Source organism: Pleurodeles waltl, chromosome 2_2 (genome assembly GCF_031143425.1).
Source record: "Pleurodeles waltl isolate 20211129_DDA chromosome 2_2, aPleWal1.hap1.20221129, whole genome shotgun sequence".
Lineage (NCBI taxonomy): Eukaryota > Metazoa > Chordata > Amphibia > Caudata > Salamandridae > Pleurodeles > Pleurodeles waltl.
In genome coordinates, this window is record NC_090439.1 from 203,823,746 (window position 1) to 203,847,659 (window position 23,914).

The 23,914-nt window shown below is 44.4% G+C and overlaps 1 protein-coding gene across 1 annotated transcript in view; it reads left to right on the forward strand.

The window, feature by feature from the left end:
* The window catches only part of SLC6A19 (solute carrier family 6 member 19), a 1,531,867-nt gene extending 1,508,534 nt beyond the window's left edge, over positions 1 to 23,333 (forward strand). The window contains exon 12 of the mRNA XM_069219637.1: positions 22,786 to 23,333. Coding sequence (XP_069075738.1) covers positions 22,786 to 22,998 — 213 coding nt within the window. The 3' untranslated portion in view covers positions 22,999 to 23,333. The remainder of the gene's footprint in view (positions 1 to 22,785) is intronic.
* Positions 23,334 to 23,914: the final 581 nt, after the last annotated feature.

The window sequence follows — 23,914 nt, forward strand, 5'->3', positions numbered from 1 at the left end:
TTGGAGTACTTCTGCGGGTGCTGCCTGCTTCTGTGAGGGCTCCCTGAGTTGCTGGGTGCCCCCTCTGTCTCCTCCTCCAAGTGGTGACTTCCTGGTCCCTCCTGGGCCACAGCAGCACCCAAAAACCTCTACTGCAACCCTTGCAGCTAGCAAGGCTTGTTTGCGGTCTTTCTGCGTGGGAACACCTCTGCAAGCTTCATTGCAACGTAGGACATCCATCTTTCAAAGGAGAAGTCCCTAGTCCTCTTCTTTCTTGCAGAACTCCAAGCTTCTTCCAACCGGTGGCAGCTTCCTTGCATCTTCAGCTGGCATTTCCTGGGCTCCTGCCCACCCTCGACACTGTCGCAACTATTGGACTTGGTCCCCTTGTCTTACAGCTACTCAGGTCTGGAAATCTACTGTTGTTGCATTGCTGGTGTTTGTTCTTCCTGCAGAATCCCCCTACCACGACCTCTGTGTTCTCTGGGGGTAGAAGGTGCACTTTAGACCTACTTTTCAGGGTCTTGGGGTGGAGTATTTTTCTAACCCTCACTGTTTTCTTACAGTCCCAGTGACCCTCTACAGGCTCACATAGGTTTGGGGTCCATTCGTGGTTCACATTCCACTTTTGGAGTATATGGTTTGTGTTGCCCCTATGCCTATGTGCTCCTATTGCAATTTATTGTAATTCTACACTGTTTGCATTACTTTTCTTGCTATTACTTACCTAATATTGGTTTGTGTACATATGACTTGTGTATATATATTACCTTCTTACTGAGGGTACTCACTGAGATACTTTTGGCATATTGTCATAAAAATAAAGTACCTTTATTTTTAGTAACTCTGTGTATTGTGTTTTCTTATGATACTGTGCATATGACACCAGTGGTATAGTAGGAGCTTTACATGTCTCCTAGTTCAGCCTAAGCTGCTTTGCCATAGCTACCTTCTATCAGCCTAAGCTGCTAGAAACACCTCTTCTACACTAATAAGGAATAACTGGACCTGGCACAAGGTGTAAGTACCTCTGGTACCCACTACAAGCCAGGCCAGCCTCTTACAGGGTGCCACCCTCTACCGTTGGAAAGAGGTGTTACATGGCTTGGGAGTGCTAGCCTCCTCAAGCCACTTGTATGATTTGAAGGGCACATTTGGTGCCCTCCTTGCATAAACCCGTCTACACCGGTTCAGGGACCCCCAGTCCCTGCTCTGGCACGAATCTTGACAATGGAAAGAAGAGTGGCCACTCCCCTGTCCATCACCACCCCAGGGGTGGTGCCCAGAGCTCCTCCAGATGGTCCCTTGATTTAACCATCTTGAATCCAAGGTGGGCAGAGGCCTCTGGGAGAATCTGAGTGGCCAGGTCAGGCAGGTGACCTGGGGGCAGGGTAGGGCACCTGTGGACTGCTCCCATGGTCAGAGACCATGGAAATGAGCCCACAGGTCCCTATACGCCTGCCCTCACCCAGGCGTTAAAAAACGGCGCACATCAGGCTAGGTGCCGTTTAAGGCACGCCCCCTCCTGTGCGTCAAAATGACACGGGAGTATAAATAAGGCGCACAGGCCTTAAAGTCATTTTTCGGATGGGAATGCCTACCTTGCATGTCATTAACGCCAGGCAGGTTTCCCGCATCCAGAAAATTACGCACACAGAGGAATTTTGACGTTCGCGGGGTCGGGCTTCATAGTATAAATTTGGTGCAAGGTTTGCGCTGGATTTGCGTCAAAATATTTGAAGCAAATTCGGCGCAAACAGAGTATAAATATGCCCCTGAGTGTTTTTCTTTCATGTGTGTAAGTGCTGTGTGACCACAGTGTATTGTGTGAGCTTTTCATGTCTCCTAGATAAGCCTTGGATGCTCATCCACAGCTACCTCTAGAAAGCCTGGCTTCTAGACATAGCTTACACTACATTAATAGGGGATACCTGGACCTGGTATAAGGTGTAAGTAACTTAGGTACCAACCAGACACCAGGACAGCTTTCTACAAAATGGAAAAATACTCAAAAACATGAAACCCTAGACGCTGTCATTACTCATTCTTTATTACGCCTTCGACAAAAGTTTATGACCAAGCATTATTTGATCTATGAATGCATATGTGCTCTTTTGTAAATGTAATTTATTTGAAGTGTGTGCTGACAGCATTGTCTGTACGGGACTTCTGAGTGTTCGGAATTTGGTTTCTTCCTTGCATCCATTGTAAGTCATGCACATGTGTGTTTTGGGCTAATTCAGTTATGTACCCATTGTCTAAACAGTCTGCAATCTGTTTGTAGGCACGCAGAGTGTGCCGAGGACTTGTGTGCTGATGTTGTAAATACTTGCAGGTTGGTTAGACATGAGTTGGCCTTTAACAGATGACCCTTTCAAGTTCCTTATTCCACTACATCCTTAAATGAACCTTTGACCTTGTTTGTGTCTGTGTGGGGGCTAGGTCTAACTTTTTTTTTATTATGAACAGTGGTGTAGTTTCTGCTTGTGCTTCATGTTGCGTGATATTTTCACATTTCATATTTACGGTAGTGTGCTTATTTTTTACATTACCTACAACAAATATGATTAATTGGGACCACATGTTTGCTGAGCAAGGTGGGGATGGGCCAAAAGATGCTGCGTCTGATTGACGTCCACCCCTGCCCCTGCTTTCACTCTGGCGATAAAGCCCCTGGCTGTCTGCCTGCACCAGAGGGAAAGAGAATGGGGCATACTGAGTGGTATGAGACACAGATTATGTCCCTGTATGCAAATGATGCATTGATCTACTTTAGGGATATCTGTGCAGGGGTTGACACAGCGGTGCATATCCTACACGCTTTTAAACTAGGATCAAGGCTCGGAGTCAACTGGGCGAAATTGTGCCTCTTCCGTCTGAGCCCCCTTGTCCAATGAAGACTATAACAGCAGGTGAACACCCAGTAGAATGGACCTCTTCCACCTTCCGCTACCCTGTTATCACCATATATCATTCTAGTAAAGACATGCTGGGCGAGAACCTAATGAAAGCTGTATCCTCTTGTTTTATCTTTTTATTGATATCACCCATTAATTAATTCAGTACACACATGAGCAGGAATGCATATTGCCTGATTGAATATAATACCATAATGATATGAAAACATTTTAATTTCCACCCCCTGGCTGAAGTCCCCCTCCTTTCTGTCCTTCCCCTTCCACCAATTGGTCTTTAGACCAATTGGCCTGCATTCCAGATATTTTGATATTGTAATAGCGCCCCCACCCTTTGAGCGTGCAATTTTTCTTTGTGTTGAATGTGTCGCATTATACAAAGCCAGCTCTAGTGAGAAGGAAGTTCAGTGGTTTCCCAAAGTTGTAGGGTCAATGATTTTGCCAATAAGGATGCAATAAAAAAAACGTGGATGTTGCCGTATTGTGAGATTGCTTTGAGCACTAATTCCAAACAGTGCTCAGAGGGGATCAGAGGCCAGGGTAACCTAAAGCTTTTCGCTTAACCACTTTAAAAATTTTCCCCAGAACCCGACCAACTCTGGACAGGTAAAGCTCACATGTAACCAATCTCCCTTGCAATGTCTGCATCTGAAACAAATTTCTGTAGGAGAGGGAAACCTTTTATTTAATTTCGCTGGAGTGTAGTAGAGCATCCACCTAACAAAAGAAAGCAGTTCTTTTGAAGTTGGCCCCTCTTATTGCCTTATATGCCTAAACATTATACTGTCTCCAGAGAGAGTGTGCAATCTTACTTCCTGTAATTTCTTCTAGCCGTGCCAGAATACTATGAACTAAATTTGATGCTAGCTACTGCAAGAGTATACAATACCAGTTACCAATACCTAATAATCCTCTTGCGTAGATGGCTTGAAAAATAGCAGTGGCGAGGTTGTCCTCCAGTGGAGGCACTGATTGTTTAGAGATGGGAAATTTGGAGCTATGAATAAAAGAGCATAGATGGGATTTCTGATTTATTTTCTAACAGCTGCTCCCATGACCTAACCATCCCAGATAAAAGAAAATTGCAGAATCATGTGACTCCGAACTTCTCCCAGCTCTTGACTTTCCCGGCACTTACTTCCAAGACCAATACCTGCCACCGATCCAATGTCATACCAGGATGGAAGTTGGGAAAGTGAAATGTTTCCTGGATCTTGCTAAATCTGACTCTAATCATGTGGGGTGTCTTATACCTGGTACGCTTGGGAAACTTGGGGAGTTTTGGAAAGTGGGGAAGCCTGATACTTCTTTCCTGGACCATTAACTTAATGTAGAAACTATTGTGCATCCGAAGGGGAAAGGATGCCCCAATCAGCCAGTCCAAGTAGGCAGTATTAAATTGTCTTGAATAATGAGTAAATTCAGGACTGGCAGGATGATCTGATCTCCATTGATCGATTAAAGCTAAATCCTGAATCATTTTGGTTAGAGCAGCAAAATACCTAGGCTTATTCTAAGATCTATTTTAACGAGTCGTATCTATCCGTATATACAGAATATTATCAAAATCACCCCTATAACAAAGTCGCCTGTTAATGGTGCAAGGACTCTGTGTAAGCCTTCCAGGGATGAGGGATCATCCTCAATAGGGTCATAAAAGTTGACAACCTGAAGTATTTTGTGCTGAACTAACAGGAGAAGTACAATCCACCTGGCTTGCACTTCTCTAAAAACCTAACACACCTCGCATTGAAAACCTCGAGCTACAAGAACCACTACCCTTGCACTGCAGCACTTGCAGAGGCATAATAGGCTTGGGTAAAGTAACTCAGTAATTTAGGTGGTTTTGCATGCATTTTGAGATGTGTTTCTTGTGTTAAGATTACTTGTACTTGTGATACCTTTAACCACTGCAGTAGGGTCTGGCACTTGGTCCGGTTGTTGAGCCCATTAGCATTACAGGAAGTAAATCTAATTACTCTCATAGCCATAATTTTATATGATTCTGAAATCGGGCCTGGCTCCTCGTCTGTTGTGAGGTCTTTCCCCTCATTGTTAGATTTATATAACCCCAGTTTCTGGATCTACACACAAGCCAGACTGCCTCCTTCCTGCTCATACCCAGTCTATCTAGTAACCCCTTTAGCGACCCCCTTACACCTCCCATAGTGAAACCACTCCCTTCCCCTGAACCCTCCCTTGACACAGCCCCCCTAGGATGCCTACCTGTCACGGGGCCCCACCCTCCACAGCAGTACCCCACCAGTAATACCCCCCCAATGTGCACTCACCCCCCAACAAGCATAGAGTGCCATGACATGGCACTCCCTGAACCTACTTCTGAGAGAAAAACAGAAGATGGACATCGAAAATGAAAGAACCTGTCCAAATAAAATCATCAATAAAACAACAACAAAGCATCAATGGTGTGAGGTGCTGACTGTGAACACCGCTCAAAACCCTCCTCAGGGAGAAATATTTTCAGTTCGCCCCAGGCCCCAATTCTAAATTCTGGATTACTCAGATCATAACTCAATTCCTAAGCAGTTACTAATCTTATAGCGGTTCATTAAAAGGCCTGATTGGGGGAGGCGGGAGATTCTCCATCCTCCTACTGATTCAGCACATAGTGGGCCCGTGCTTTTTTTTTTATTGACTGAAGAAACCCCTTCGCAGGGGCCACTGAGTGGAAAATATGAACTCGTCCCTTATTAATCACTTTGAGTTTCGATTGCTGGGTAATTCTTGCTGGCGCCCCTTGGCTCTTGAAATGGTCAATTAAATTCCTGCAACTCCTTCCAGTGGCGAGCTGCCATGATAGATAAGTCTAAGAATACCCGAGAGGAAGTTTTTCTCCAAAGAATTGTATGCAAAAGAATTTGTTCCTTTATTCTGAAGTCCTCAAAATTTACCAAGACGGTACAAGGGAATCTGGCATTAGGAGAGCTGAACGCAGGAACACTGTAAGCCCGCATGATTGTTAAATCAGAATTTTGGGGTGCTTTTTCTGGGAGAATGTGTTGGAAAACCAGATCTGAGATGACTTGGGTTACTGTGGTTCCCCTTTCGAGATACTCAGGAATTCCCACAAGTCTCAAATTAGAGAGGTGGGACCTATTTTCTACATCTCCCATTTTAATCTGGAGCTCCTCAAGCTCGGACTGGAGTCTAGGTTACTCATTTATTGTCTGTTTGTTAGATCCTCCAACTCTTATACTCCTTGTTCTACTAGGGTCACTCTCTACTCGGCCTGGGTCAACCAAGAGGAGAGCTGCTAGTTACTAGTACTTATTTCACCTAGCTTCTCATTGGTCTTCCTGTGAGCCTCTTCCTGTGTTATTTTAATATCACAAAGTTCCTTAAGGATTTAAATCAATATAATTTCCACCGCTGGCTCAGGTGGAGATGTGGGAGCTGGTACTGTCTGAACCTTTGCTAAGCCCTGTATGGGCACAGAGGATGGAACTTCTAACATTGCGGATACCATAGGCATTGACTCAGAGCTACCAGTTTGAATCTCCGGTAGGGGATCTAGAAGAGGATTCAAGATCACACTTGTTTTCTGGTCTCCAGGTTGAGAGGGCTGCTCTGACAACCCATTCTTCTTCATGTGCTTTTAGGATTACTCATTGTGAACTAGGGATACGCCGGTAGTTTCTGGGTGTTTGTAGAACTCAAAAGATTTAGAGTCTCAAGAGAGGATGGCTCATCTTGCTGCGTCTTCTTAAGGCTGGCTTGCTGTGTCTCTAGCCCAGATATCGGCTGAGGTATATGCTGGTGCTAGTAGTTAAGTGGCCTTGCCTCTGATTGTACTGAGCCCTGCTCTCAAGGCTTACCTGAGGAAGGTGCCACTGACATTGATGGATGGCCAAGTCGACATGGGAATATTCTGAATGAGCACTCAGCCTTGCTGGGGCCTTTGCTCCTTGAGAGGGTCCAGACAAATTCCGGCTTCTGCTTTTCGAGGCTTTGGTTACAAAACATGGTTTGGGGGTTTTGTTGTGAGCTATGCATTCAATTTCACTTGACTTCTCTCTCCAGCACTGGGGGGTGCTCGATGAGTCACCCGAGGGCTGCGAGCCACATCTGCACTAGGCAGACCGCTCCTGCCACACCTCTGGTACTCCTTGCTCTGCAGGGAGGCCTAATGTCCTACCTACAGAGTGCTTCGACCTGTGCCCAATTTCTGCCTACTTTCTGTTCAATCTGACAAGGATCAACTTGTGGATCAACTTATGCATCAAGATTTAAGTTTATACTGGCAAGTCACTTGTCCTGATAATCTGTGATGGGCGGCTTGGGATCTTTGGTAAAGAGAGGGAGTAGGGGAGCAAGCTGAGGGCCTGCTGCAGTGGTACTGCCACCTCACTTGGCTCCTACTGAACCTGGAGCTCTAAAGTTTTTTCCCCCTATATGCAGGAGGGAAGCAGAAAGGTTGAACTTTGCCTAATCACTCAAAATGTGCCTTGATCCTACTGTTTGAGGGCAGTATTCACTTTATATCTGGGTGAAAAAATTTAATTTTTTCGTTCTGGAGCCCTTCTCTACCTTACTCGTCCAGCTCACCTCAGCCTGCGAGCTGTGTCCACGCACTGCTTCATCGTCTTCGGTGTCCCGGACAGTGCTACCCTGAGTCCTGGCTTTCCTAGCCAAATGTGTAATCCAGGCGGGGCAGTTACAGTGCTCTCCCAGTACCACCAGTCACCAACCCCCTTAGGCACTCGCTCCAGTAGCTCGTTAAGCCGGTACCCGCAACCTCTAAGCAGCCGCCAAGCCATATCTGACGTGTCCAACATCAGCATGCTGCTGCTCCCTCTAGTGTAGGCTCAACCAAGGAGCATGACGGGAGCTCACATCGAAAGCTGTATCCTTCGTCCGAGTGCAGACTTGTCTCTAGTGCTCCCTCTCGCTGAAACTACAGAATTGTGTTGCACTGGCCAAATGGTAATGCTGCTGAGATTCCTTTACCACTTCTCTAACCTGGCAATCCCTGTACTCAAGAGATTTTTTGAATACCATGTTACAGGACCTGGTCTGGAACAGCGGAGGGCATAAAGTTGTGCTCTCCAAATTGAAGCTCCCTACGGAGCAGGGACGCCTGGGGACCCCAGACTTTGAACAGTACTACCTGGCGGCGTAACTTCACTGGCCCATCAACTAGTTAGCCAGCTGCCAGTTCCTCAAAGTGGGCCATGCTGACAGGAAAGCTGCGCATGACCTCATCTGCAAGCTTTTTGTCCTCAAAAATGTCTGGCCCCGCCCCCCACACCTCTCACAACCTGGTGCGCATCACTCACCGAAACTACAAAAGGGCTCCTAACACAACATTCTACGAGCAAGAAACTCCCCTGGGGAGCATACACAGTTTCCATCAGGCCACAAAGGGGAGGTTGGTGGGGAAATGGGAAAATCCTGGTTTCACTTGCACAGGCGACCTATTTCACAAAGGGTCTTGCTATCCTTTGATTCACTCATGAAACAATATGGCATTCCAGCAGGCTAGTTTCTGACCCATTGACACTTTACTGCAAAACTGGAGCATGTCTGAGGAATCACCAACTGCGCCATCCCCACACCCCTTGACCCAGGCAATGTATGTAGGAGGCTGGCCTAGTTTGTAGTGGGTACCTTGGGTACTTACACCTTACACAAGGTCCAGTTATCCCTTGTTAGTGAATGTAGTAGTGTTCTAGCAGCTTAGGCTGATAGAGGTAGCTATAGCAGAGCAGCTTAGGCTGAACTAGGAGACATGCAAAGCTCATGCAATACCACTTATATCATATAGGTACTATATCATAAGAAAGACAATACTCAGTGTTACTAAAAATAAAGGTACTTTATTTTAGTGACAATGTGCCAAGAATATCTCAGAGGATATACACCCTTAGGATGTAAGTAACATTCACAAAATATACACAATAAACCAAATCAGGTAAGTAAAACAGTCAGGATGTAGTGCAAACCCTGTAGAATACAATAGGATGCAATAGGCCTGGGGCAACACAAACCATATACTAAGAAAGTGGAATGCGAACCACGAATGGACCCCTAGACTTGTGTAGTGTGTAGAGGATCGCTGGGAGTGTAAGAAAACACTAAGGGCCATATTTATACTTTTCGACGCACAACTGCGCCAACGCAGTTGTGCGTCAAAAAAGTTAACGCCGGCTAACGCCATTCTGAAGCGCCATGTGGGCGCCGTATTTATTCAATGACGTTAGCCGGCGTTAGCCGGCGGAGCTGCCTGGTGTGCGTGAAAAAAAATGACTTACACCAGGCAGCGCCGGCGTAGGGGAAAATGGAGCTTGGGCGTCAAAAAATGGGGCAAGTCAGGCTGAGGCAAACTTTTCGCCTCAACCCGATTTGCGCCATTTTTTTTTTACTCCCAACCCCCATTCAAATGACTCCTGTCTTAGCAAAGACAGGAGTCATGCCCCCTTGCCCAATGGCATGCCCAGGGGACTTATGTCCCCTGGGCATGGTCATTGGGCATAGTGGCATGTAGGGTGGCACAAATCAGGCCCCCCTATGCCACAAAAAAATAACAAAAAAAATACTTACCAGCACTTACCTTAATGTCCCAGGGGTGGGTCCCTCCATCCTTGGGCGTCCTCCTGGGGTGGGCAAGGGTGGCAGGGGGTGTCCCTGGGGGCATGGGAGGGCACCTCTGGGCTCCTTCCGAGCCCACAGGTCCCTTAACGCCTGCCCTGACCAGGCGCTAAAAAACAACGCAAAAGCGGCTGGATGTAATTTTTTTTGACCCACCCACTCCCGGGCGTCATTTTTGCCCGGGAGTATAATTACGGCGCACATGCCTCGGAGTCATTTTTTAGACGGGAACGCCTACCTTGCATATCATTAACGCAAGGAAGGTGTCCACGCTAAAAAATGACGCAAACTCCATGAACTTTGGCGCTAGATGCGTCTAACGCCAAAGTATAAATATGGAGTTCGTTTTGCGTCGAATTTGCGTAAAAAAAAACGACGCAAATCCGGTGAAAACAGAGTATAAATATGGCCCTAAGGGTGCAAAAGATACCCCACCCCAAGACCCTGGAAAGTAGGAGTAAAATACTACTATTTCCCCAGAAACACACTAAAGTCGTGATAAAGGATTTTGCAAAGAAAACAACAGACTGCAAAGCACTGAAGACGGATTCCTGGACCTGAGGACCTGCAAAGGAAGGGGACCAAGTCCAAGAGTCGCGAAAGTGTCCAGGGGGGGCAGGAGCCCACTAAACCCTGGTGCAAAATGGCAGCCTCCGGTTGAAAGAAGCTGCAAGATTTGCAACAACGGAAGGAGGTAGGAAGTTTTTCTTCGTGCAGAAGATGTCCCACGGCGTGCTGGAGGATGCAGAGTTGTTTCCATGGCAAAATACTGCAAACAAGCCTTCTAGCTGCAAGAGTCATGGTTGGAAAAAAAGGGTGCTGCCCGGGCCCAGGAAGGACCAGGATATCGCCACTAGGGAGAGGAGACAGATGGGGCCTTCAGCAACATAGAGAGCCCTCACTCAAAAAGGAAGCACCCGCAGAAGTCTTTGAACACCGGTTCAAGAAGTCTGAACACAGCAGTCATCTCAACACTGCAAAAGGAGGTCCCACGACACCAGAGACGTCTGACACTGAACAAATTGTGTGTGTGACTACCTTTAATCCACTATCCAATAAGATTCAGAAAATCATCAATGATGAGTGGAAAATCCTTATATCTGGTGGTTTACCTTTTCAGCAGCCACTACATGCGTTTAAAAGAGCCACAAACATACGGGACATGGTTGTCCACACAAGACCCAAAGAAGAAAAAAACAATTCCCTGACGACACTAACCACACTATGGGGCCTCCCACCACCAAGAGGACACTACCCATGTGGCAACTGCAGTGTCTGCTGTTTCACCAAAAAGTCAACCACAATAGACCTAGACCTTAAGACTCCATGGGCTCAAAGATCCCTAACCAACTGTAACAGCAAAAACGTGATATATTTGATTAGATGCCCCTGTAACCTTAAATACGTGGGAATGACATCTAGAAAGGTCGCCACGAGAATCTGTGAACATAGGAGTACGATCCGTTGTAAACGAGAGGCTACTAAATTGACTAACCACTTCCTTCTGGAAAAACATTCGGCAGATGACTTACACTGGACGGTCATTGAGCAACTATCTCCATCGTCCTCCAATATGACACAGAGATTGCTCCAGGCCGAACAACGTTGGGTCTGGAGATTACACACGGACACCAATGGTCTTAATGATGAGATCCCTTGGTTCACACTCAATAAATGATTTCTCTGACTAATTTATGAGTCCTCCCTTCCGTCCGCTTCTGCTCTATCTTTTTCTTCCCCTTCCCCCCCCCCCCCCCCGGTTGCATTTCTTCTACAATATCCCTTCTCCCTCCTCCCTTTCTTTCGTTTCCCCCCCCTCTTTTTTTCCCCCCACCCTCTCCTTCCTTTTCTTTATCCTTCCCCTCGTTTTTCCTCGTTTTTTCTTTCTTTCTTAGCCCTTTGGGCTACGGGACCGCTGGGAACTACATTTCCCAGCGGCCACTGTAAACGCGAGCCTTCCGCTGGTGGCGCTCGGGCCGGAATCTTCCGGCTCGGGCCCCACCCTTGCACTCGCCCGCATTCATGCCGGCGCCCCAGCACTGCTGGGGCGCCCGCGGGTGCGGCAAAGCACATCGCGCCATCAACCTAAAGAGGCCCGCCTTTGAACTCGATCACATTCATGCCGGCGCCCCGGCTAGGCCGGTGCGCCCGCCATTACGGCAATCATATCGAGGCTAGTAACGCAAAGAGGCCCGCGGCGGTGATTAACATTAATTGAACTCCAATTTACGCGCTAACAGGGCGCACCTGGAATTTCTTACAGCCATAAATAGACCGTTCTCCCTCAGCCACTTGTCACAAGCGGTCCAAGGAGAGGACGAAGTAGGCGCACGGCGAGCGTCCCCTTTGATGTAGTGAGTGGCATACCGGATCAAAGGCAACACAGATAAGCCCTTATTGCTTTTAAACTTACTTTTTTTGTCTATAGTCACTTCGGTTTCTCTTAACCAGTATTTTTCTACCAGCAATAGAGGGTTCCTACTGGGAACTTGCTTTTTTCCCCCCCCCTATCGCTCCCTCTGTATCTATTCTGCCTACTTCTGTTCCTCTCCTCACTTCGTCTTTATGTTCATCTCTATCCCTTAGTGTGTGACTATAAGGGGACACTCCCCCTCCTGGATACCAGAGGCTAGCTGCCTCTAAGAAAAGGGTAAGAACTATAATTCCCTGCAGTGATAGGACTGTCCACTTGTGTAGATATACCCACTCAGTCACTCCACGCATGTATTTTACCTTTTTTGAACATATGTGTTTCGTGCATGAATGCATCCCCTTGACACGTGTGTAGTCGGTTGGTTTTGCAGTGCTGTATGCCACCAGTGTGCTAATTAATTGTTTTTCTCCCCATAGGCCGCCTCAAGGTAATTCCTTGGGTAATGTAGATCATTCTTTTTTCATTTTCTCACTCTTTGATTTCCCCATAGAGTATTTTCCTCCAACGTGAGACGTAGGGATCCTAGGCCCTGACGAATGCCCCGAGACCTTCATTGGCTCACTTTTGAGGGCAGAAACATGTTGGCTAGTAATTAGTTAGGTGACCCTGTGAGTCCTTGTCCTCACAGAGGTGTCCCAACCCCCCTTTTTTTAACTACACCAGACAGACACCACCATTAAATTTGTTGCTCTTCACAGGTGTCTGCTTAGGTGTTTTTAGTTTTTCAGTAGATTAGCTGGATCCCGATCTTTCCAGAAACAAGTTTATTTACGCACTCCCTCCTGTTCCTTTAACAGTGAGGTTGAGTCCGCCCAGGTGGCAATGTCCTACCTGGGTGGGTCTAGGTGGTCAAATGATGAAGCATGACACTATATAGTGTGTGAGACCACCTAGTCCGTAAAAGGAAATTCCCTTCTTCCCACCCCTCGCTGTTCCACTCGGTAATTTCCAACTGACATTCCACTGACGTTACCCTTCCAAATAGGAATACATACAACCTAGGACTACGCTAATATCCGCGACGTCCGCTTCTAGAGAACCCCGTACTTTCGTGTGTACTTAGAAAACACTAAGGGCCATATTTATACTTTTCGACGCACAACTGCGCCAACGCAGTTGTGCGTCAAAAAAGTTAACGCCGGCTAACGCCATTCTGAAGCGCCATGTGGGCGCCGTATTTATTCAATGACGTTAGCCGGCGTTAGCCGGCGGAGCTGCCTGGTGTGCGTGAAAAAAAATGACTTACACCAGGCAGCGCCGGCGTAGGGGAAAATGGAGCTTGGGCGTCAAAAAATGGGGCAAGTCAGGCTGAGGCAAACTTTTCGCCTCAACCCGATTTGCGCCATTTTTTTTTTACTCCCAACCCCCATTCAAATGACTCCTGTCTTAGCAAAGACAGGAGTCATGCCCCCTTGCCCAATGGCATGCCCAGGGGACTTATGTCCCCTGGGCATGGTCATTGGGCATAGTGGCATGTAGGGTGGCACAAATCAGGCCCCCCTATGCCACAAAAAAATAAAAAAAAAAATACTTACCAGCACTTACCTTAATGTCCCAGGGGTGGGTCCCTCCATCCTTGGGCGTCCTCCTGGGGTGGGCAAGGGTGGCAGGGGGTGTCCCTGGGGGCATGGGAGGGCACCTCTGGGCTCCTTCCGAGCCCACAGGTCCCTTAACGCCTGCCCTGACCAGGCGCTAAAAAACAACGCAAAAGCGGCTGGATGTAATTTTTTTTGACCCACCCACTCCCGGGCGTCATTTTTGCCCGGGAGTATAATTACGGCGCACATGCCTCGGAGTCATTTTTTAGACGGGAACGCCTACCTTGCATATCATTAACGCAAGGAAGGTGTCCACGCTAAAAAATGACGCAAACTCCATGAACTTTGGCGCTAGATGCGTCTAACGCCAAAGTATAAATATGGAGTTCGTTTTGCGTCGAATTTGCGTAAAAAAAAACGACGCAAATCCGGTGAAAACAGAGTATAAATATGGCCCTAAGGGTGCAAAAGATACCCCACCCCAAGACCCTGGAAAGTAGGAGTAAAATACTACTATTTCCCCAGAAACACACTAAAGTCGTGATAAAGGATTTTGCAAAGAAAACAACAGACTGCAAAGCACTGAAGACGGATTCCTGGACCTGAGGACCTGCAAAGGAAGGGGACCAAGTCCAAGAGTCGCGAAAGTGTCCAGGGGGGGCAGGAGCCCACTAAACCCTGGTGCAAAATGGCAGCCTCCGGTTGAAAGAAGCTGCAAGATTTGCAACAACGGAAGGAGGTAGGAAGTTTTTCTTCGTGCAGAAGATGTCCCACGGCGTGCTGGAGGATGCAGAGTTGTTTCCATGGCAAAATACTGCAAACAAGCCTTCTAGCTGCAAGAGTCATGGTTGGAAAAAAAGGGTGCTGCCCGGGCCCAGGAAGGACCAGGATATCGCCACTAGGGAGAGGAGACAGATGGGGCCTTCAGCAACATAGAGAGCCCTCACTCAAAAAGGAAGCACCCGCAGAAGTCTTTGAACACCGGTTCAAGAAGTCTGAACACAGCAGTCATCTCAACACTGCAAAAGGAGGTCCCACGACACCAGAGATCAACTCATGGAGCTGAGCATCGCAGGACAGAGTGCTTGGGGGCCTAGGGTCAGCTGTGCATGCAGGATTTCTTGGAAATGTGCACAGAAGCCCTTGTGGCTGCAGATCACGTGGTGCACAAGGATTCCTGTCTGGAGAGGGGAGGCAAGGACTTACCTCCTCCAAATTTGGACAGTTGGACCACTGGACAGTTTGGGTTACTTGGGTCACCCACCTATGTTCAAGGGGCCACACTCGTCAGGGTGAGAGGGGACCCAGAGTACCGGTGACACTGATGTTTGGTGCCTGCTGGAGCAGGGGGAAGATTCCATTGACCCACAGGAGATTTCTTTGTGGCTTCCAGTGCAGGGTGAAGTCAAGCAGCCCCCAGAGCATGCACCACCAGGAAACAGTCACGAAAGCCAGCAGGATTAGGCGCTACAATGTCGCTGGTAGTCTTCTCGCTACTTTGTTTCAGTTTTGCAGGCGTCCTGGAGCAGTCAGCGGTCGATCCTTGGCAGAAGTCAAAGAGACAAGTGCAGAAGAACCCTGATTAATTCTTGCAAGTCGTAATCTGAGGAAAAACCCACTGGAGAGACTCTAAATAGCCCTCAGAGGAGGATTGGCCACCTAGTCAGGTATGCACCTATCAGGAGGGCTCTCTGACGTCACCTGCGGGCACTGGCCACTCAGAGGCCTCCAGAGTGCCCCCACACCTCTGAAAGCAAGATGGCAGAGGTCTGAGACACACTGGAGGAGCTCTGGGCACCACCCCTGGGGTGGTCATGGACAGGGAAGTGGTCACTCCCCTTTCCTTTGTCCAGTTTCGCGCCAGAGCAGGGACTGGGGGTTCTCTAAACCGGTGTAGTCTGGCTTATGCAAGGAGGGCACCATCTGTGCCCTTCAAAGCATTTCCAGAGGCTGGGAGAGGCTACCCCTCCCCAGCCTTTAACACCTATTTCCAAAGGGAGAGGGTGTAACACCCTCTCTCAGAGGAAATTCTTTGTTCTGCCTCCCTGGGACTGGGCTGCCTAGACCCCAGGAGGGCAGAACCCTGTGTGTGGGGTGGCAGCAGCTGTAGCTGCAGAGCAAACCCCAGAGAGCTGGTTTGGCAGTACTGGGGACCCATAGTGGAGCCCCCAGGATGCATGGAATTGGCTTCCCAATACCAGATTTGGAATGGGGGGACAATTCCATGATCTTAGACATGTTATATGGCCATATTTGGTTGTACTATTGTGAAGCTACATATAGGTATTGACCTATATGTAGTGCACGCGTGTAATGGTGTCCCCGCACTCACAAAGTCTGGGGAAATGGCCCTGAACTATGTGGGGGCACCTTTACTAGTGCAAGGGTGCCCTCACACTTAGTAACTTTGCACCTAACCTTCAGCAAGTGAAGGTTAGACATTTAGGTGACTTATAAGTTACTTAAATGCAGTGAAAATGGCTGTGAAATAACATGTGTTTTATTTCACTCAGGCTGCAATGGCAGTCCTGTGTAAAGGTTTGTCTGAGCTCCCTATGGGTGGCAAAAGAAATGCTGCAGTCCATAGGGATCTCCTGGAACCCCAATACCCTGGGTACCTAGGTACCATATACTAGGGAATTATAGGGGTGTTCCAGTTTGCCAATTGAAATTGGTAAAAGTGGTCACTAGCCTATAGTGACAAATTTAAAGGCAGAGAGAGCATGAGCACTGAGGTTCTGATTAGCAGATCCTAAGTGACACAGTTAAGCACTACACAGGTACACACATTCAGGCAACAAACTATGAGCACTCGGGTCCTGGCTAGCAGGATCCCAGTGAGACAGGCAAAAACAAACTGACATACATGTAAGAATGGGGGAAACATGCCAGGCAAGATGGTAGTTTCCTACATTTATGAAGCAGCATACTCTCGATATAGCTGGATGAGGTTTACCACTGAGCTAACTAAGAAGCATGGTCAAGCTTAAGGTCATTTCCTGCAATGCAAATCGCAAATAGGCAGAAATGCAAGGCAATGTTAAAGTGGTAGATGTCATTCAACCCTGATGTCATTTATTTCCAAGAAACTCATTTGAAGAGTAATAGCCCCAAAATATATATTGCAAAACAGTACTCAGTGGCTGTATTCGCCTCATCTGGATTAGCAGTCACAGGGGTGGCAATATATCTCAGTAATAGAGTCGACTGGATCATAAAAGTGGTTATTAGAGACCCTAAGGGGAGGTGGATCTGGCTCAAAGCTTTACTATCTGGAGCCCAAGTTAATCTGGTTAATTATTGTGTGCCAGTCACGGATGAAGTAGAGTCACTAATGCAACTTTATAATATAGCAATGAGTACCACGGGCCCTTTTATTATTGAGGGGATTTTAATTTCATTCAAGATATAAAACTAGATACCTCTAATCGGGAAAAAAGGCAACTAAAACCCAAAACTAAAAGACTTTTGAGTATAATGAAAAGTGATTTCCAGTTAGTTGACCCCTGGCGAGAAGAATACCCAGTAGCCACTCAATATACTTGTTTTTCGCATCGATACAGAACTTCCTCCCAGATATTTTTTTTTTAATATCTCGTACGTTGAAGAAGGTTGGCTCGGAGATACGGGCAAACCCTTTTTCTGACCATTCAGCGGTCGCAGTGACAATAGAACCTGAGCCAGCTAGCAAAGAAAGACCCAGATGGCAGCTTGATAGATCTTTGCTTAGTAATCAGCAGTGGGTCACAGATATGAGTAAATTTATACAGGAGTTCTTCCACCTTAATCAGAATTCTGCATCCCCATTCAATGTATGTGAGGCATTCAAAGCGACAGTCAGGGGCCAAATTATTTTTTTTAAAGTATTCCAGACGCGACAGCAAGAGCTCCAAATTAAAAAACTTCAGATGGCAATAGATAAGGCGACAGATGATTGTATTAAAACAGGAGGCCAGGAAATGACAAGGCGTAACCTTAATCAAACTAAGGCTCAGCTAAAAGATTATTTTTTTCTTGAAGAGGTAATAGCGCGAGGGCGTATCAACAGCAAGTCTATGAAGAAAGTCAACAGATAGGTAAATACTTGGCCTGGACCACTCGCACAAATTACGAAAAACAGACAATACATCAAATACAGGATCCCGATACTAGCGCAATTGTTGCTGAGTATGAGGATATTGCTTGGGTATTTATTACAAACTACTCAAAAATGTATGAGACTGACTACGCAGTTTCACTTGCACAGTTAGGGCAGTATTACAAATCTATCATGTTAACCTAAAATCTCGTCAAAAGTTCAAAACAACATAGCACAGAAGATTACGCTATCTGAGATTAAGGAAGCTATCCAGAAATTGCCAAGTGCTAAAGCTTGCGTTGGCAATGGCTTTCCAGTAGAATTCTACGAAACCTTCTTGTGAAGAGCTTGCACCCTTCCTAATGGTTTTATGTAATGCAATACTCAAGGGAGCAGTAATTCCTCCAACATTCAAAGAATCAACAATAGTTAGCTTTCTGAAAAAAATAAAAACCCGCTGAAACCTGATGCATACCGTCCAATCAGTCTGCTGACTGCAGAATATAACATTTAAATAAAGATCTGGGCTATCAGGATCACACCAGTTGCGCACCAATTAATGCATAAAAACCAGAACGGTTTTGTAGCTAGCAGGCTGATGATACAAACTTTTTAATACAGGCAATCGACAATTTTTCGGTCAATACTATCCCTGCGGTAATGCTGGCATGCCTGGTCCTTAATCAGTAAACTTACAAGGGGGCGCTTATAGGTCAATGAACCTTTTGATTCGTATAGAGTATCCTAGTCATGTAATAACCAATGCCATCAACAATCAATATTCAATCTTTATTCAAATCAACTCAAGATTAATTCATTAGTGACCACCAATCCCTGTAGGACAACACAGCACCCCGTTGCTGGGACACTTTTCACCCATGCCTTCCCCGTTTCATAGCTTAAGGCGACCTAACTGACACCGCCTACTGAGGGAACACTGACCCTGTTCTACCCTCAGTCTCTACTACCCCACACCTTTAGTGATTATATAGATTTCTCTTGGGAGGTGGTGTGGGATAGCAATACTCCCAGTACTCTCTCTTTGTGTTTTATAAGTCTGGCAAAACGAGGCCACAACTTCGGCTAAGTTAGCTCTATAATATAATGCAAAACATACATTATATATCTCAATATGACATACTACTACATTATTTTAGTACATTTTCAATATTACATATATTAGTTGCTCTTTTCACATAATTAGTGACTCTCGGTGACCACTCTCCGTGGGCACATTTTTAAACATGCACATTTATTCTCTACGTTATGTCTACATTTTTTATTATTCAAAATGCATAAACACTCATTAATATTTCTAATTAACGTATCTGCTTTAGCAGTAATGATAATGCTAGACGCAGAGAAAGCCTTTGATCTAGTTAATTAGGGAACCTTGTTATATTTCCTAACCAAATTTGGCTTCCCTATTCAACTTACTTCGATGATAAGGCAGCTGTACCAGGGTGCTCATGCTAGAATTGTTATTAACTCAAATGTTAGAGGCACAATTCAGATTAAAAGAGGTACTAGAAAGGGATGCCCCCTCTCCCCCATACTGTTTGCCTTCTTTATTGAACCTCTTGCCCAGATAATACGTAGCTCGCAGGAAATCATACCACCAATTCTGGATATGCCCAAAATTAAGCTCTTCGCTGATGACATCATTTTATACTTAAAACCAGAGATTGATAATATCCAAAGAGCACTGGCTCAGATTAATGAGTTCACTTAAATAATGGAATACAAGATTAATGAAAGTAAAACGGAGGTTATTTTATTTAACGCAGGAATAGTGAATCTTCCCCATGCTTTACAGTCGCAAGCTAATTCATCCGAGCCTATTAGTTATCTGGGAATTTATGTCACGAAGAATTACGGACAGCTGTTTCATCTTAATTATCTTGAGAGGTCTGCAAAAGTACAAGCACTTTTGGATAGATGGATAGTTCTTCCGTGGACTCTGATAGGTAGAGTCTCCTTATTCAAGATGTCAAATCTCCTGTTGTTTCTTTTTTTATTCAATAACATTCCAATAAGAATAAACAGTACTTACTTTCGTGAACTCCATGATATGATATTTTATTTGGAGGAAGAAAGCACCAAGGGTAAGGCTTTCAGTTATTCAATTGAATATAAATCAAGGGGGCCTGGCACCCCCTAATTTTCAAGTTTATAATCAGGCCGCATTGCAGGAAATATTGGCATGACACTTGGCTATTGGAGGAACCATGGACATTTTTTGGTTACAGGAATGGTTGCAGAATCAGCAATAAGTCTCCCAGCATTTATTAAAACTATGAAACTCCCAAAAAAAAACGATATAAATATATTCAGGATTTTGATAAAAGAGCAGAGATTTTAAGCAAAACATATCAAATACCAACATGTTATATTTATCTACAATTATAGGAGTGTAAATACTGTGGTCTATATCTTCCAGAAACGGTGATAGCCCAATGTAATAGTAAAGGCTTTAAAGAGATGGCCATCTTTATTTTAAATAACAGGTACATCACTTGGGATGAGGTCACAAATAGACTCGGGGATATGCCAACTAGACTCTTTTTTAGCTTTTTTCAGAGTTCCCGTTTTCTTTGAGCTAATATACCTCGGGAAAGTACCCAGGAACATCCGACATGGAAGGCTTTAATCAGAAGTAAAGTACTTGGTACAGGGAATTGGTACAGAATGCTAGTTGATAGCCAAGCTTCGACAATAATTTCAGATTTCAGGGATAATATCTTTAGAACAACACAATGGGGGTTATTACAACTTTGGAGGAGGTGTTAATCCGTCCCAAAAGTGACGGTAAAGTGACGGATATACCACCAGCCGTATTACGAGTCCATTATATCCTATGGAACTCGTAATACGGCTAGTGGTATATCCGTCACATTTGGGACGGATTAACACCTCCTCCAAAGTTGTAATAACCCCCAATGTCTAACATCTAATGGAGAGTGGAGAATTATTTCGGAAATAGGCTATAAATCTTTGAAGGCAGCTAATTATAAAAGAATGTCCTTTCTTTCCAGATGGATGGCTTACTACACTCCTGAAAAGATACATAAAATGTTCACAGCAGTTCCCGATCAATGTTTTCGCTGCCATCAGGAAGGGCGCAGGAACTGGCTACATGTTTTTTTAGACTGCCTTAAACTAACAAAGTTCTGGTTGGAAATAGAGAAAGTAATAATTCCTAGCTCCAATTTAAGGATCCAGCTAGAACCAAGCTTAGTTCTGTTTGGAGTTTCCGAGAAAAAACGTCAGCAAACAAAATATCAACAATACTTTAAAGCAATAGTTTTTGCTGTAGCCCGATAATTAATACTTCAGCTTTGGCGGACTCAAACGATTCCTGCTATGCACAACTGGTAGAATAAAATGCTAAGAACTAAGAAATATGAGGAAGCATACTCAAAACGTGCTGGGAGTATAAAACGGTTTACAGTTATATGGCACTATTTAGAGTAGTAAGTCATAAACAAGGAAAACTAGAGTGGTGTGAAATAGAGCTTGTTAATAAAGTATAATAATGCATTCTCTATATAAAATGATTGTAACTTTGACATGGTTATAAATTAAACAGAGATTAGAACCAATGTTTTGCTGATTCTGTTATCAAGGCATATATGCCAAGGTTATTGCGATCTGACCAGCCACAGCAAGTGGACTGTCTTGGTTTAATGCTACTTAGGCATAATTCTTGTTCTATTTTTGTATATTTATACCGGAAATAAAAAATAAAAAAAAGTTTTTAAAGTTGCACAATCCATGCATTGCACCACTTTGTTAATCTGGTGCTGCGTTTTTGGCCATCTAACACCACATTAGCGTCAATCTTTGATATAAGTTTGGAACTTTGCAGGATTAGCGTCAATAATTTTGAAGCAACTCCTGCAAAGCTCATTGAGGCCCATTATGAATAATGGTGTCTCCTTTTATTGCCTGCTCTGAGCAGGCATTAAAAGTGACCAAAAAAATGACGCAAAGAAATCTCTTAGATTTCTTCATGACATTTTTTAGGCCCCCTAACAGGAGAAAGCCCCCTTTGCATACATTATGCATGGTTTATGCATGATGTAGAGCAAATGATTACAAAGTGGTGCAATGCATGCATTGTGCCACTTTGTAAATCTGGTGTGGCGTTTTTGGCCATCTAAAGCCACAGTAGCGTAAAAAAATGAAGCTAATGTGTTGTTAGATGGTGCAAGAGGCTCTTAAATCTGCCCCTATGTTTACTAAGGGCCTGATTTAGAATTTAGCGGACCGGTTACTCCATCACAAACGTGACGGATATCTTGTCCACCATACTAGAATCCTATAATAGCCTACGGAGATCGTAATGCAGCGAACGTAATATCGGTCACATTTGTGATGGAGTAAACTGTCTGTCAAATTCTAAATTAGGCCCTAAGTCTGTATAAAGAATGAAAAACCTAAAAAAACTTGTAAGGAAAAACAATACTGCCAAATAAAGCTTGTGAAACATATGAAGAAGAGTTAATCCTTATGATGAATTCTCTATTGTTAAATGTTTGCTACAGGTTGAAGGGTTTTTTTGTGATATTTTTAAAATGGTAAATTTAAAAAGTCTATGGTATAGCTGAAATTGTTCATGGAATGCGGGTTTCCATTTTTCACAATTATAGTGATGATATGTGGTGTTATGATTAAATGTCATGTGTTTGAAGACATATTTGCACTTTTTAGTACTGTTATAATAATATTGATTGCTAATTGATTTTATGATGAAATTCTGCATACTGGAGAGCACATTTGTACTTTTTAAAACTGTGATATTATTTGACTGATATGTGAACGGATTTTCGCATGGTGGTGCAGAACTGTGTGTGTAGATTCATTACTTTATTAAATAAATAAATAGTTCTTGTAGTTCAAGTTGCTCTCTACTCCCAAAGGAGACAGACCATGCAAAGTTCAGGATGGCCTTAATTCCAGCTTGTTCAATTAGTTTATGCTCTCATGATCTTCCTCGTAACATTCTGGTAATAGTCTCACCAAGGTCATCGCTATACAAACACCTATAATTAAAAATATCAATAACGCTAAAATAAAATGGTCTAATGAAAGGATTAATACATACCATTGATAACAGAATTACTTGCTTTGCACACTAGTTTTTACATAGAACCGTTTTAGGTAAACTGTTTCTTATTTACTCCTGTCATATTTCTTGGTCCTTAAGGTTTTTTCTTTTTTTTTAAACAGGATTTCTTTCCCAAAGCAAAAAGCATCACTTACCCAAATTGGGTAAATGCCATAATTGTAATTCTGGCTGGGGTGCCTAGCGTTGTAATTCCAGGATATGCTGTTTACAAAGTTATTAAGAACTGCTGCTCAAAGCAGGATGACCACCCGCAAGATCGCGTCCATATAGCAAGCATTGAATACGAAAACGGCAATGTGAAGAACCAAGCTTAAAACAGTAGTAAATCATACATACTGAATTATGATAAATGGAAGATTTTGGCAATGAACTTGCAAGATAAAAGTTAATTAATGTGCTCTTTTAACACTATAAAGACTTTTCGATTAACTTTAAAAACTGGACGAATCAGCAACGGACTCGAAAAATAGATGTGACTTACGTTAACTATTCTACTTGTGTCTCATAACTGTTTAAGGAAGGCGTGTATAATTTGTACTGTAAAGATTCAATGTGTATGTAGTTCTTATTTTTTACTATGTAGACACGTTTCCTTGCCGCAACAAAATCTCCTAATAAAAGATTTACAGGGGTCCATTTCAACCGCCAACCAGTTGCTGCTTCCCTAATTTTTATTAAATGTTTTCTGAGAACCAAAGAATGTTTACTGGGTGAAGGAATCAAATGATTATGTATTTGCTCCCCTTTTGAGTTCAACTCGCTCCTCTGAGTGGAGCAAATCACTTCGAGTCCTGGAAATAGATAGCTTAATGTATGTATGCTGACTATAATTACAATCAATACTTAGCCTGGCAGCCTGTGTTATAATGTTTTGCAGATACTGAACAACTGAAGGCCAGCTTTCAGGTTAATTGAATGGTCATCTGTTGTGAAGGGTAAGGTGTAATAAATAACACACAATCACATGGCTTCTTAAAGTTGCAATGCCTCAGGTGACAATATGTGCACTCTTGCTTCGTCCATTGTAATCTTGAACGTTCTACATATGACTGTGGCTGATACTCTGTCACCTCATCAAATACTGAAATTCACTTTCGCCAATGTAATCTGAAGGTGCATGGAGTTTGCAGTGCACCATTTAAATTTATACACTCTTTAAACAAATCTTGATTGTGCTCTTCAGCAATCTCAGGAGACAATGTAGGTAAATCAGTATCCTGTGAAAGGTGA